This window comes from Saccoglossus kowalevskii, chromosome 15 (genome assembly GCF_978046115.1).
Source record: "Saccoglossus kowalevskii chromosome 15, keSacKowa6.1, whole genome shotgun sequence".
Lineage (NCBI taxonomy): Eukaryota > Metazoa > Hemichordata > Enteropneusta > Harrimaniidae > Saccoglossus > Saccoglossus kowalevskii.
The window spans coordinates 17,728,049-17,745,597 of NC_140655.1; the positions used below are offsets into that span (position 1 = coordinate 17,728,049).

The 17,549-nt window shown below is 34.6% G+C and overlaps 2 protein-coding genes across 2 annotated transcripts in view; one reads left to right on the forward strand and one right to left on the reverse strand.

Moving 5' to 3' along the window:
- Positions 1–17,549, forward strand: part of LOC100368971 (small ribosomal subunit protein mS22-like) — a 333,717-nt gene that overhangs the window by 242,852 nt on the left and 73,316 nt on the right. The gene's annotated exons all lie outside the window — the stretch shown is intronic.
- On the reverse strand, positions 8,268–16,661 carry LOC144356261 (glutathione S-transferase kappa 1-like). The gene is made up of 8 exons (XM_085508319.1): positions 16,572–16,661; positions 16,008–16,089; positions 14,741–14,863; positions 11,219–11,322; positions 10,822–10,857; positions 10,073–10,189; positions 9,826–9,919; positions 8,268–8,790 (listed from the first exon to the last, which is right to left on the reverse strand). Exons 1-8 carry the CDS (start codon positions 16,644–16,646, stop codon positions 8,747–8,749), a joined length of 675 nt encoding a protein of 224 aa, XP_085364445.1. The 5' UTR covers positions 16,647–16,661; the 3' UTR covers positions 8,268–8,746.

The window sequence follows — 17,549 nt, forward strand, 5'->3', positions numbered from 1 at the left end:
CATAGTGCGGAGATATCAAACGCATCACATGGCTGTAATTTACATAGCATAGTGCGGAGATATCAAACACATCACATTACTGTAATTTATATAGCATAGTGCGGAGATATCAAAAGCATCATATTACTGTAATTTGCATAGCATAGTGCGGGGATATAAAAAACATCACATGGCTGTAATTTACATAGCACAGTTCGCAGATATAAAAAACATCATATGGCTGTAATTTACATAGCATAGTGCGGAGATATAAAAATACATCACATGGCTGTAATTTACATAGCATAGTGCGGAGATATAAAAAAACATCATATGGCTGTAGTTTACATAGCATAGTGCGGAGATATAAAAAAACATTACATGGCTGCAATTTACATAGCATAGTGTGGAGATATCAGAAACATCATATTGCTGTAATTTACATAGCATAGAGAGGAGATATCAAACACACTACATGGCTGTAATTTAAATATCGTAGTTAGGAGATATCAAAAACATCACATGAATGTAATTTACATAGCATAGTGTGGACATATCAAACACATCACATGGCTGTAATTTATATAGCATAGTGTGGAGTTGTCAAAAACATCACAGGTCTGTAATTAATATATCATAGTGCGGAGATATCAAAAGCATCACATTACTGTAATTTATATACCATAGTGCGTAGATATCATAACATCACATGACTGTAATTTATATAGCATAGTGCGGAGATATCACAACAACACATGGCTGTAATTTATAAAGCATAGTTCGGAGATACCAAACACATCACATGGCTGTAATTTACATAGCATATTGCAGAGACACCACACAGAACACATGACTGTAATTTACATAGCATAGTGTGGAGATATCAAACACATCATATGGCTGTAATATATATAGCATAGTGTGGAGATATCAAACACATCACATGACTGTAATTTATATAGCACAGTGTGGAGATATCAAACAGATCACATGACTGTAATTTACATAGCATATTGCGGAGACACCAAACAGATCACATGACTGTAATTTATATAGGATAGTGTGGAGATATCAAACACATCACATGGCTGTAATTTATATAGCATAGTGCGGAGATATAAAACACATCACATGACTAATTTATATAGCAGTGCAGGATAACAAACGTATCACATTACAATAATTTATATAGCATAATGCAGTGACATAACACATCACATGGCTGTAATTTACATAGCATAGTGCGGAGATATCAAAACATCACATAACTGTAATTTACACAGCATAGTGGGGAGATATCAAAAGCATCACATTACTGTAATTTACATAGCATAGTGTGGAGATATCAAAAACATCACTTTACTGTAATTTATAAAGCATAGTGCGGAGATACCACACACATCACATGACTGTAATTTACATAGCATAGTGCGGAGATATCAAAAGAATCACATTACTGTAATTTATATAGCATAGTGCGGAGATATCAAAAGCATCACATAACTGTAATTTACATAGCATAGTGTTGAGATATCAGAAACATCATATTGCTGTAATTTACATAGCATAGTGCGGAGATATAAAAAAAACATCACATGGCTGTAATTTACATAGCATAGTGCGGAGATAAAAAAAAACATCACATGGCTGTAATTTACATAGCATAGTGTGGAGATATCAGAAACATAATATATTGCTGTAATTTACATAGCATAGAGAGGAGATATTAAACACATCACATGGCTGTAATTGAAATATAATAGTTAGGAGATATCAAAAAATATCACATAGCTACAATTCACATTGCATAGTTAGGAGATATCAAAACATCACATACCTGTAATTTACATAGCATAATGCAAAAATATCATGACATCACATGACTGTAATTTATATAGCAGTGCGGAGATATCAAAACACTACATGGCTGTAATTTATAAATCATAGTTCGGAGTTACCAAACACATCACATGACTGTAATTTACATAGCATAGTGCGGAGATGTCAACTTGAAGCATCACATGAATGTAATTTACATAGCGTAGTGCGGAGATATCAAACACATCACATTACTGTAATTTATATAGCATAGTGTTGAGATATCAAACACATCACATTACTGTAATTTACATAGCATAGTGCGGAGATATCAAAAGCATCACATTAATGTAATTTACATAGCATAGTGTTGAGATATCACACATATCACATGGCTGTAATTTACATAGCATAGTGTGGAGATATCAGAAACATAATATATTGCTGTAATTTACATAGCACAGAGAGAGGATATTAAACACATCACATGGCTGTAATTGAAATATAATAGTTACGAGATATCAAAAACATCACATAGCTACAATTCACATTGCATAGTTAGGAGATATCAAAACATCACATGCCTGTAATTTACATAGCATAATGCAAAAATATCATGACATCACATGACTGTAATTAATATATCATAGTGCGGAGATATCAAAAGCATCACATTACTGTAATTTATATAGCATAATGCGAAAATATCATGACATCACATGACTGTAATTTATATAGCATAGTGCGGAGATATCAAAACATCACATGGCTGTAATTTATAAAGCATAGTTCGGAGTTACCAAACACATCACATGGCTGTAATTTACATAGCATATTGCAGAGACACCACACAGAACACATGACTGTAATTTACATAGCATAGTGTGGAGATATCAAACACATCACATGGCTGTAATTTATATAGCATACTGTGGAGATATCAAACACATCACATGACTGTAATTTATATAGCACAGTGTGGAGGTATCAAACAGATCACATGACTGTAATTTACATAGCATAGTGTGGAGATATTAAGCACATCACATTACTGTAATTTACATAGCATAGTGCGGATATATCAAAAGCATCACATTATTGTAATTTATATAGCATAGTGCGGAGATATAAAACACATCACATTACTGTAATTTACATAGCATAGTGCGGAGATATCAAAAGCATCACATTACTGTAATTTATATAGCATAGTGCGGGGATAACAAAACATCACATTACTGTAATTTACATAGCATAGTGCGGAGATATCAAAAGCATCACATTACTGTAATTTATATAGCATAGTGTGGAGATACCAAACACATCACATGACTGTAATTTACGTAGCATAGTGCGGACATATCAAAAGCATCACATTACTGTAATTTACATAGCATAGTGCGGAATAGTGCGGAGATATCAAAAGCATCACATTACTGTAATTTATATAGCATAGTGCGGAATAGTGCGGAGATATCAAAAGCATCACATGACTGTAATTTCTATAGCATAGTGCGGAGATGTCAAAATCATCACATTACTGTAATTTATATAGCATAGTGTTGAGATATCAAACACATCACATTACTGTAATTTACATATCATAGTGCGGAGATATCAAACGCATCACATTAATGTAATTTACATAGCATAGTGATGAGATATCAAACATATCACATGACTGGAATTTACATAGCATAGTGTTGAGATATCAAACACATCACATTACTGTAATTTACATAGCATAGTGCGGAGATGTCAAAAGCATCACATTACTGTAATTTATATAGGATAGTGCGGAGATACCAAACACATCACATGACTGTAATTTACACAGCATAGTGCGGAGATATCAAAACATCACACGGCTGTAATTTACATAGCATAGTGGGGAGATATAAAAAAACATCACATTACTGTAATTTATATAGCATAGTGTGGAGATATCAAACACATCACATGACTGTAATTTACATAGCATAGTGCGGAGATATCAAAAGCATCACATTACTGTAATTTATATAGCATAGTGCGGAGATATCAAACGCATCACATGGCTGTAATTTACATAGCATAGTGCGGAGATATCAAACGCATCACATTACTGTAATTTATATAGCATAGTGCGGAGATATCAAAAGCATCATATTACTGTAATTTACATAGCATAGTGGGGAGATGTCAAAACATCACATGACTGTAATTTACATAGCATAGTGCGGAAATATCAAAACCTCACATGACTGTAATTTACATAGCATAGTGCGGAGATATGGATCACCTCACATGACTGTAATTTATATAACAAAGTTCGGAGATATTAAACACATCACATCACATTACTGTAATTTACATAGTATAGTGCGGAGATATCAAAATATCACATGACTGTAATTCACATAGCATAGTGTGGAGATATCAAACGCATCGTTGAAAGTTTAAATGTGTCGTCCGGCATATGGCGCAGTATGCGCGATGCCGAAGACATACAAGTAGTATATCGTATATTATTGAAATGTGAGGCTGTTATTATATTTAGTGCATTTTCTTCCCCGTGTAGACACCTAAGTTTTAAAAAATGTTTGTTTGTTTTTTTTATAAAAAGATGACGTGTTCGTTCCTGGTCTAATATAATGTCAATGTTTTTTGCTATTATTGAGCATGTTGGTTTCACACTGTACTTTTTGCGAGCAATTGATTCTGTTTCATCCATGTTTTTAATAAGTTTGTTCAGTTTTCTTTTCTAAGTGTTTTAACAAAGCTTTATTATCATTAGTAAACCTATCTTGGCGCGCATAAAACACAGGATACAGAAATGCAATCATAATTAATTTCACTATTTTTTTCGCCAACCAACCAACCAACTACGCAGACACAACCTACAGGGGCGCACTAGAGTAAGTATAACTGAGTCTCTGAAGCCCAATCTGCATGTGGATCCAATACTCCTGAGATCTTGGAATCTTACCTGGGAAAAACACATGTGGACTTTTGATTGGTTGGGCTGATTCAGTTATACCTGGTTTGAAGCCGTCTACGGCATTTCTACAAAAGTGGGGACTTATCTCAAACCAGGCTTCTAAACAGTACACGAAACTACTTGACATTTATTTACCGACCCACCTGGACAAATCCCAGACCATTCTGGTAAAGGAAGTTTTTGCAGATATAACACGCCTGGCTGGAGAAGAACATCAGGCTCTGGTTGTTGAAAAACTAAGTCAACTCCTCAAATAATCGAGGAAAAGAGTGCAGGACCCCCGGAAGGGCAGGAAACGCACTTCTAGCCTAAAATAAACCAGTGCTTCGGCACACAAACCAAACGGCTATTTTCAGGGTCACCGCATCCTCCCGGAAAAAAGAACTACCGTTATTACTATGAACCCGTCCATACAGACAATAACACAAAACGCAATAGACACTTCTCACGTAAGAAAACTAGCTAAAAATAAACGGTTGGCGGATCAAGCTCAGTTCGTCTCAAAGTTTATTCGGAATTTTCAGAGTAAAATTCTAACCCCAACAGTCATTGCCCTTGGCAACGGACTCAAATTTATACCAACCCCACCTATGCCAACCTATCACATGTATATGCTGTCTGGGAGAATGCGTATCAAATATTTAATGCGCAATAAACAATCTCAACAATATCCTTTCAAAATGAAATCCATATGGAACATATGGAACCCACCAGACTCACAGTAGCCTCGAAAATTACATTGAGGCAACCAAAGTTGAAATATCTAAAATTACTACCAATAAACCCAAACAAAACATGAATTCTGCCGAAAGAGCAGCAATAAATAGATTACATCATGAGAACACAATTGTAATAAAACCATTCGACAAAGGTCGTGGCATTACAATCATGAATACAACTGACTATATATATGAAAGCCTTCGTCAATTAAACAACAAGAAATACTATACCATAATTAGTGGTAACGATATCATAGTTATAACTAATTTGAGCTCGTTACAGAAATGTACAATCGATTACGACACGTATAAATATACAGACCCATTTAACTACAAATTTAGAACGCCCCGGTGGTATTTACTGCCTAAAGTACACAAACCACCACCAGTGGGCAGGTCAGACGATGATAAGATGTCCTCGTCTCATAATCAATTACTAACTAAACAAAAGAATGACCCAGAGATTTGAGCTATTTTTGTCTATGGATGATTGTGTTGATGAGAAGGTGGCGTTCCTTGAGAACTTGTTTTGTACCAATAAATATCCTACAGAGTTATCGGCAAACAGAAGTCGTTTGGATAACAATTTGGAGATGATGTGAACATTTTTATTGGACTAAGAGTATGCAGTGCGTTTCAGATTATTGTAGAAATTGTCATATTTTTTAGTGATAGCGAGAAAACATGTTTCTGTCCATTTGCATCTTATCCCAGTTTTGAAGAGTCTTTTTGCAGAATTTTTGTTCATTGCTTAAAATTCAATCAGAAAATTGGTATCTATCGACAATTATGTGTGCAATGAAAAGATTTCCTAAAGTTATATCTTCAAGAAGGATAACTCCTCATAAAGTAACTCGTGCATTAATACGTTTTTTTAAGTTGATTGGTTTGACCAAGACACCATTTTTATATCAAAGTCACGGTAAATCACGTCCAGTTCTTATCATCTTGAGTCTCAAGAATGAGAGAAATTCGAGATGAAGTGAGTCTTTAGGGTTTAGAAGTCCACAAAAATGTTCATTTAGACTTGATGATCTGATTTTATCATTATTGCCTGTTAGAAGGAATACATTGATGGATCAGTTTGGTGGTCTGAATGAAATATTAGAAAGGTTAATTATATAATTAAGACTCATGATCGTTGAAAGCATAGTCAGTTATACCACATATACTAAAACTGTAATACTGATGATTTTCAGGAAGTTAAGATTGGCTTCGTAATACCTGATGCTTTCAATATAATGTTTGGCCATATGCTATTGACAATTCTTGGACTACATTTCTGATCAAACCATAGCGCTCCCAGCCTTTCCCTTTTGCTCAGCATCCACCGTGGTCTCCCTTTTTTGCTTACGACCTAATCACATACTATTTCCAATAGTTGATTTCAAACAGTCCCTCCTGGTACTCCCTCTCACTTACAGACCTTCATGGCACCTTATTTACGTATTGTGGATATTCCATATCCACCTTTACCTGACAGACCTTAAAGAGTTTACTGTTCATGTTGAGTTCCTTTTCTCTTGTACGAGCTAATCCGGACTTTCCAGATAGTTTACTGCCCTACCTGACATCCTACTTTCACCTACAGCTCTTCTCAACCACTTTTTCTTGTCACCTCTATCAGCAGTCCCCTCTTTTATGCATTACCTACTGGTGTCCCTTTCTCACTTACGGTCTATGATGTCTTCTTCCTCACGCTGACCACCACTTTCAGTCTCCCTCTCTCGCTTACGACTCAATTCCAAACTTCTCCCCCACTACAACCCCTCTCAGTATCTTCTTGCTCACCTCCCCTTTCGGCCTTCCAATGCAATACCCACCTTGCTGACTGTTTACCATCTAGACTACATCCCCTACTGGCCTTTCTCGTTTACTGGCCCTCATATAACTTACAATCCTCTCCAAGTCTCCATCTTGCCTACAGTCGCTCTCGAGCTTTGCCTCTCGCTTACTGCCCCATCGGCCTCCCGATATTGTAGCAATAGTTTACCACCCCACCCACCTTTCTCATATCGTCTACAGTACCTCCCACCATCATCTGAATAATTAATCCTTGTGTGAAGAGCAATCTCTCCAGAAAACCAATATATAAACTGCTTTGGTCGTATAAATTAAAAAATCATTATTGAAAATAATGCATCAAAAATCTAACCAATTTGCCAGATTTGATATGCATTGGGAAAATATGTTCAGAACTATTTGGGTTAATCTGCTCAAGACCAATTTGCCAGATTTGATATGCATTGGGAAAATATGTTCAGAACTATTTGGGTTAATCACATAACAAATTAGGTAGTATTGTGGCTGATGTTATAAATTAGATATTATTAGTCGAATATGATTGTCAATATAAAGCAACTAGGAATTCCTAGGAATTCTCAAGCTCGATACTATTTGAAAAAAATTGTGTGATGTTGAATTTCATTGTAAAATTAAAAGCACAGATGGATGGCAAAGAACACCCTTACCAGTTAATGACGTGATCAATTAATAAAGTAGGCACGAATGTAGTTTAGTGATTGTATTGAGTGACGTGTAGTACTCAATTTGATTCCATACTGCTAGAGTGCATACCTTGCAGCATTTTTTGTGATTTTATTTATTTTATTCATCTTTTTCTGCATGTACTAATATTTAGTGAGATCTACCAATAAAAACAAGAAAAGTATTTGCGCCTGTCCACACTTCAATCAACAGATGTCTCTATGTACCATACTGGGATCCGCTGGAATATAGTGAAGTTAATCAACAGACGTTTTCATGGAAAATTTCCTTAAGTCAAAGATCGTATTTTATTCAGTGAGGGGTAATATAAATAAATATAAATATTTGTTTTATATTTACAACCACACAAACCATCAACATGGCCCTAAAAATAAATGTATTTCTATAGATATGTAGCCTATATTATAGGTGGACACAGAACTAGACATGGTCAAAACTTCAATGACATTTGAACTCTGTCAATGCAAATACTGGAATTTACTAGATGATAGCTAAAGGGCTCATTTCAGCTAAGTGAATTCAATCAGCAGATGTCTCTGTGTGCTAATCTGGGACGGACTGGATTATAGCTAAGTGATTTCAGTGGACAGACGTCTTGCTGGACCAGTCTGATATGTGCTGCCCATGGCTAAGTGAAATCAGCAGAGAGATGCCTTGCTGGACCATTCTGGCCTGTGCTGGACTATGGCGACATGAATTTAGCACACAGATGTCTCCATGGACCATTCTGGCATGTAATAGACTATAACGTGGTGAGGTCAGGCAATGGACCTTCATATTTTTCATCTACATAAAAAAAATAGTTTTGCTGTTTATTATTAAATTATAAGGTATATGTCGTAATGTTACTTATTCATATAGATTTAATTTAGTGGATTCAACTTATCAGTGACCATAGAAATATTAAATTCCAGTGAGTAATTCACTCTAGCGGCGTTAAGATTAACAAAGCTTCTGTGATTAATAAACAGAAAAGTACAAAATGATATACCAACATTTTGTGCGGGGAAAAATATGCCACTGAAATGATTGAAATGATACTTTACATACTAATTTTCTTTGTATTGTTACATTGTTCTCAAGTAGATTCCAGCTTTGTACATGTATATTTTTTGTAGTTTATTTAATGGTTATAATTTTTTACTAAATTTGCATATTTATTACATATAACAGTTATCTGTTTGTGATTTTTAATATCAGTAAACATCACTGGTTTGGAAAAAATCTTTCATTGTAAGTATATTAGTTATGAATTAATCTGTTTGATTTGCATATATTGCATAGACACAGGAGCACATTCAGTTTGTTGATGACCAATAGAAAGAGGGATTACCGAAGATTTACATAGTTTCATGGACATTAATAGAGCCTTCTGGTGTTTGATGATGATGTCATAATTGCTTACTAGATTTTGTCAAGTGTCGGTTTGAAGACATTGTATTCTGATTATCAGAGTTATATAAGCTATTGCCGTGTGATTTGTGTTGTGACTTTTGTGTCAGTTGCAGTTCAGACATCGCTGAATTGAGTGTGTATTAATATTTATCTACAACCTCTCAACTCATATAAATAGTGCGTTCTTGACTGTTCACACATGAGTGAACAGTTCATCATTAATGTTGTGGTTAAATATGTTTAGAATACCTAAGACGGCATTGGATGGTATTGTTTTGAAATACAGTTGTTATTTTTATTATAGAACTTTTGATTGATCAATTTGGGATAGTGTCTATTTCCAATCATTTTTCTTTTGAAAAAAAATGAACTTGATGGGAATAAAAGAGTTGACTTCAACTGAATATCTTCGGTAATATAACTTACCCAATAAATGTGCTATCAAGTGCATCCTATCAGATCCAAAGAACATATGTGCTTTGCCATCAACATGAACTAAAATAGTGGGTGCACCAAATGCCTAGAAAGTGGGAGAAATACATACATGTCAGCTTTTCATTAATTCAAATCATAAAGTCTATTTTTATTCTACAAACCACAATACAAACAATATACATATGATCACATAGCAGTCGAAAATTATAACTTCTTCGCACATTGACCTGAAACTTACACCATGACCCAAAGCAGTCTCTGTTCTTTCTTTCAATTTATCCTTAACATCATTATCTTTAATTCTTTCTATAAGTTTCTGAGCTTTCTCTGTTGGAATTCCTCCACTCTTTGCTGCCTATGTATAACACAGAACTTATTATAACCACAAGAGCCACAGACTGAAATGAAGTTGGGCCATAACTTCCCACTTCATTTTGATCGGGAATTATATCTCTATTGATTCAAACATATATATGTCAAAAAAGAGGAAATCAAAAAGGAGCTTGATTATAGATTGCATAGATTGTGACACGTTTTGGCTGGTATTACACTACACTATTAGCACAGATGGCTTCACATGTAAACCTAGGAAGCTGGTTATACACTCATATCTAAAAAGCACGTAGAAATCTGGTTATGTACATTTAATATAACCCAGACCGTGAGCACATGTAAACAGCACCTATACAGATGACTATACATATGCACATGTAAACATCACCTGGACAGCTGGCTATATATTGGTACAAGATCATGTGATATATTGCAGTGTCACTCATTTTATGTAACAATGTTAATTATGTCAAAGTTTTACAGAAATGCAGCGGATGACCATTCAACACCACACTGAGTCAGTACCTAATTACTGTACTTAGTAAAATGTAAGTAACACAGACTAAACAGTCTTCAAAACAAATAAGTCCTAGCGGCAAAAAGTGGTTCGCACTATAACTGATAACAGCCCCGACTATAAATCTTTATACTTACTGCTACAATACTTCTTGCTTCAGTAATATCTTCATTCTATTGGATATTATATAATGAACAAGTAAATTTTCATCAATGATATTTTAAGTGATTAAATTTGTGTTTAATTAAATATCTGAAAACTAATGTTCAGTTGTTTATATTGCATTCCTACACTGGCAAAAACGTTTCCAGTAACTTGTAGAATTATACAGAAAGAATGTGCCAATGGCTTGTAATAATTTCTAATGGCAAGGAAACAAACAACACAACACTTATGTCCTTTTAATTACTTGCATTTGTTATTCAATGTGCTGCAGAATCAAGGCGTCTTCTCTCAATCCCAAATTTTGATGTGAAAACTGCCACTCCATCACATGACATGACAACATCCATGAACAATTATTAAAAGTTTTACCTTTGACCAAATTCTGAGCCATAGCTGTCTGGACACATTTTCCACAGCTTCATTATTGAGGTCCATTGAAATAGCTGTTAGTAGCCTTTGTGCCGATAACGATCCTGGTGGGTTGCAATGATTTTACATGAACTAGTCATTTCAAACAGTTTGTGAACACACATTGTCATTCACAAGACTCCAGATGAGAACTAATATGTTCTTACTTATCAAGAAACAAAGCATACAACTGACTTGCATCACTAGAACTGGTAAGAGGGTTGGTTTGATTATCAGATTACAAATTCATATGTGTTTCGTTGGATGAAAATGGTCAAAATATGAATTCTCATTATTTCAGTTGATTAAGAATAGTTTTAAAGGTTTCTCTCATCAGTTCTGTCGAATAAGATGGACTGATTATGAATTCCCATCACTTATGTCGAATACGATGGTCTGATTATAAATTCCCATCACTTCTGTCAAATAAGATGGTCTGGTTATGAATTCCCATCACTTCTGTCAAATAAGATGGTCTGATTATGAATTCCCATCAGTTCTGTCAAATAAGATGGTCTGATTATGAATTCCCATCACTTCTGTCAAATAAGATGGTCTAATTATGAATTCCCATCACTTCTGTCAAATAAGATGGTCTGATTATAAATTCCCATCACTTCTGTCAAATAAGATGGTCTGATTATAAATTCCCATCAGTTCTGTCAAATAAGATGGTCTGATTATGAATTCCCATCAGTTCTGTCAAATAAGATGGTCTGATTATAAATTCCCATCAGTTCTGTCAAATAAGATGGTCTGATTATAAATTCCCATCAGTTCTGTCAAATAAGATGGTCTGATTATGAATTCCCATCACTTCTGTCAAATAAGATGGTCTGATTATAAATTCCCATCAGTTCTGTCAAATAAGATGGTCTGATTATAAATTCCCATCACTTCTGTCAAATAAGATGGTCTGATTATGAATTCCCATCAGTTCTGTCAAATAAGATGGTCTGATTATGAATTCCCATCACTTCTGTCAAATAAGATGGTCTGATTATAAATTCCCATCACTTCTGTCAAATAAGATGGTCTGATTATGAATTCCCATCAGTTCTGTCAAATAAGATGGTCTGATTATGAATTCCCGTCAGTTCTGTCAAATAAGATGGTCTGATTATGAATTCCCATCACTTCTGTCAAATAAGATGGTCTGATTATAAATTCCCATCACTTCTGTCAAATAAGATGGTCTGATTATGAATTCCCATCAGTTCTGTCAAATAAGATGGTCTGATTATAAATTCCCATCAGTTCTGTCAAATAAGATGGTCTGATTATAAATTCCCATCAGTTCTGTCAAATAAGATGGTCTGATTATGAATTCCCATCACTTCTGTCAAATAAGATGGTCTGATTATAAATTCCCATCACTTCTGTCAAATAAGATGGTCTGATTATAAATTCCCATCACTTCTGTCAAATAAGATGGTCTGATTATGAATTCCCATCAGTTCTGTCAAATAAGATGGTCTGATTATAAATTCCCATCAGTTCTGTCAAATAAGATGGTCTGATTATAAATTCCCATCAGTTCTGTCAAATAAGATGGTCTGATTATGAATTCCCATCACTTCTGTCAAATAAGATGGTCTGATTATGAATTCCCATCAGTTCTGTCAAATAAGATGGTCTGATTATAAATTCCCATCACTTCTGTCAAATAAGATGGTCTGATTATAAATTCCCATCACTTCTGTCAAATAAGATGGTCTGATTATAAATTCCCATCACTTCTGTCAAATACGATGGTCTGATTATAAATTCTCATCAGTTCTGTCAAATAAGATGGTCTGATTATGAATTCCCATCAGTTCTGTTGAATAAGATGGTCTGATTATGAATTCCCATCAGTTCTGTCGAATACGATGGTCTGATTATAAATTCCCATCACTTCTGTCAAATAAGATGGTCTGATTATGAATTCTCATCAGTTCTGTCAAATAAGATGGTCTGATTATGAATTCCCATCAGTTCTGTCGAATAAGATGGTCTGATTATGAATTCCCATCACTTCTGTCAAATAAGATGGTCTGATTATGAATTCCCATCAGTTCTGTCGAATACGATGGTCTGATTATAAATTCCCATCACTTCTGTCGAATAAGATGGTCTGATTATGCATTCTCATCAGTTCTGTCAAATAAGATGGTCTGATTATGAATTCTCATCACTTCTGTCAAATAAGATGGTCTGATTATGAATTCCCATCAGTTCTGTCAAATACGATGGTCTGATTATAAATTCCCATCACTTCTGTCAAATAAGATGGTCTGGTTATGAATTCCCATCACTTCTGTCAAATGAGATGGTCTGATTATAAATTCCCATCACTTCTGTCAAATAAGATGGTCTGGTTATGAATTCCCATCAGTTCTGTCAAATAAGATGGTCTGATTATAAATTCCCATCACTTCTGTCGAATAAAATGGTCTGATTATGAATTCCCATCACTTCTGTCAAATAAGATGGTCTGATTATAAATTCCCATCACTTCTGTCAAATAAGATGGTCTGATTATGAATTCCCATCACTTCTGTCAAATAAGATGGTCTGATTATGAATTCCCATCACTTCTGTCGAATAAGATGGTCTGATTATGAATTCTCATCACTTCTGTCAAATAAGATGGTCTGATTATGAATTCCCATCACTTCTGTCGAATAAGATGGTCTGATTATGAATTCCCATCAGTTCTGTCAAATAAGATGGTCTGATTATGAATTCCCATCACTTCTGTCAAATAAGATGGTCTGATTATGAATTCCCATCAGTTCTGTCAAATAAGATGGTCTCATTATGAATTCCCATCACTTCTGTCGAATAAGATGGTCTGATTATGAATTCTCATCACTTCTGTCAAATAAGATGGTCTGATTATGAATTCCCATCAGTTCTGTCGAATAAGATGGTCTGGTTATGAATTCCCATCACTTCTGTCAAATAAGATGGTCTGATTATGAATTCCCATCACTTCTGTCAAATAAGATGGTCTGGTTATGAATTCCCATCAGTTATGTTCAGTGAAAATGGTCTAAATACGAATTTCCATCAGTTATGTTCAGTGGGATGGTCTGATTAAGAGTTCTCCTCAGTTCTGTTTAGTGAGAATAGTCTGACTACGAGTTCTAATCATGTCTGTCCAGTGAGATTGTTTTATTTTAGATGGTCTGATTATGAATTCTCATCAATTCCGTTCAGTGAAATGGTCTGATTATGAATTCTCGTCAGTTCTGTTCAGTATGAGAGGGTCTGATTACGATTTTTCATCAGTTCTGTCAAATAAGGTGTTCTGATTACGAATCAGTTCTGTCAGGGTGAGAGTCATCTATGCATACATATATAAGGTTAACGCAGAGTTATTGTTACCCTTTTCTTTAGTGTAATATAACTTACATCACCATTACAATGTTATCAATATTGTTTGGTTATCTTACCTTACACCACCACAATAATAACAATATAATTTGGTTGACTTACCTTTCACCATTACAATGTTACCAATATCATTTGGTTGATTGAAAGGTATCTGATAATAGTCACTCAATCGATGTAAATCTATTCTCGAATACAACTTCTTATTACGACATGGAGGTTTGTTTTCTGAAATTAAACTTGAAAATAAAAGTAGGACATCGATGACACATAATACCCATGTTTTTCATAGATACCTATACTATATATTATATAAAATAAGCTCAGGTAAAACGTACAACCACTCAAGGTATAACATGAAATTGTTTCCTTGAAAACATTTTATAGTTTTATGCTAATTTTGGACATTACTACTCACTGGTCAATAAATGCGTTAAAATTTTGAGAAATTTCAATATTGAAAAAGTTATGCAGGTTTGTTTTGTGAAAAGTATATTGAAAGGGTCTATGGCACATTAAATATATAAATACCAATTCTGTTATTACGCGGAAATTACGGAAATTCTGTGTCATCAAATGAATGAATGTGTTATAGAAAAATTAATACACTTTTGTAAAAACATTTACCGGGCGAGGTTACGGTGAATTTCAAAAAGGAATGATTTAAATAATATTGATAAAACATTTATCCTGGAGATCCTTGTATTTCATTCAATGCAAAGAAGATACGAAAGGTATATTTAAGGCATTGTGATTGGCCAAATTATTATCAGTCATTTGAAGTTTATTCATTTGTTCTACATACATATAAAATGTAATAATCACTGTTTTTAAACTTTGCATTGCATGGCAATAATAAACAATATATATACAAAATTAATATATCACAACTAAATTAATTGTATAAAGTTGAATAAAGCTGAAGCATTTATGTTATTTAAACATCCTTTGTACCATTTTGTGTAAGTTCATATTTCGGTGTTCTGCTATTATCAAACAACCGTTGACAAGAACTAGCCTTCCATGAAATGATTTGTAGTGGTAGTGGCAGAGCAAGCGTAATCTCTTCATTAAAAATTCTACCGTCCCCCCACCCCGATGAAAAAAATGGATCCATTGAAACCAACATTTTTTGAGTACAGAAAATGGCATAATCACTTTCCACATCACCCCCAATGAAGAGATGACATTTCCTGTGCATATTTTTATCACGTATGATAATTAGGCTAACCTGCAAAATTGGAACAATTATTGAATAGGGTTGATGGCCAAAGTTGCTTCATAACTTTATATACTACACGATGTATCTTCAATACATCTTTAATGTTTTGAAATATAATAATCACGAAACAGCAACTGTTAATTAACTCACCGACACGACTCATGATAGCACCAAGATAGAATGGTTTTAATTTAAGGTCAATGTTCCACTTGTATTTGTATCTACACAATATCTATAGAAAGACAAACATAGATACAAGCATACTACATGTATACAGACAATTCTGGTACCTCTTATAGACACATTTGAAAAATATCATAATAAAAACAATATGTTTGCATTCATTGACTGACAGGAGTATATGACATATAATATCCTGGCGGACCACGATACGATGATGTTCAGTACTACAGTAGTGCTTTCTATTTTAATTTTAATTTGCATCTATCTATCCACAGCGGTCTGACGATCTATTAGTGTCATTACATATAATTTCTATTACTTTGAGCACGGGGACATAGACTTCCATGTATTAACACGAATAGATCGCCAGGCCCTTGTGTATCCATCAGTGTTTATTTCGATATGCGGCCAGGGTGTGTGGGCGGCAACACAAGGAAAACCGTCGCAAAAAGCGTCTAGAAGCATAGATGAACATAGTATCATGCACAGGAAACAAAAGCTATTAACAAATCAATAATTTAAAATGCTCACCTCGAATCCAATCCACGCATACGGAGACAAAACATCGTAAAACAGTTCAACTGTTTTCTTGACCGGCAGGGCCATTTTGTGTAACCTTTGACCTACGTACCACTTAACTTGTCGTTTTTTTTATTTATGTGACTGCTTTCTTCATATGTTCAATTTTTGGGGGGTTCAAGACTACTTACACTCGAGGTACCGACAAATGATGGGCCTCGCCTGCCCCTGAAACGGGACACGGACAGCTGATCACGGGAAAATAAACAAAAACAAAACAAAAATTTGTCAGCAAGAGCCAGTGTTCTCGTTGGGTTACAGGTCGATATTTCGAGGGTTAATAGGGTTTATCAGTCCGAGGGTTTATTTTTTCGCGGGTTCATTAGTCTGAAGTTTCAATAATCTAAGTATTCATCGTTAATTATTTTTTTAAATGACGTAGTACAGTAATACGTAATGTGGTTATCATTCCACCCAGACTAAGAAAAATAAAAACAAACACAATGACGATAAATTGTATTTATAACTGCCATTGAAATTCTGTGAACCCCCTAAATTCTCTACATTTTAAAATGTTTAGTAGGCGCTTCTTCTAGTTAGTGTTAACCGTGTGGCTGCATTCGTTTGCAGAGTGAACTTGTGTCCAGTGTATCATCGGTTGGCATACACACTAAAACACAAACTAAACACGACGGTTGAGTAACAAAACATCGTTGTAGTCTACACACAGCATCTGACTTTTACGCGCTGTTCAATGTTCCATAGTCACTACCCCATTTTCTTTTTTATTGTGAAAGGTGTTATTGAGATGTTATCATCTGTTGATAATTTATTGTAAACGACAATAACGATAGACAAATTGTAAATGTAAAACATAATATGCAGAAATATTGTAGAAAAGGTATGCAGTTAAAATACAAGAAAGACTATAATATACTTTCATGCTGAATTCCCTTCTTTGGCCGTTTTCAAAGAAAACAGTTTAAAAGA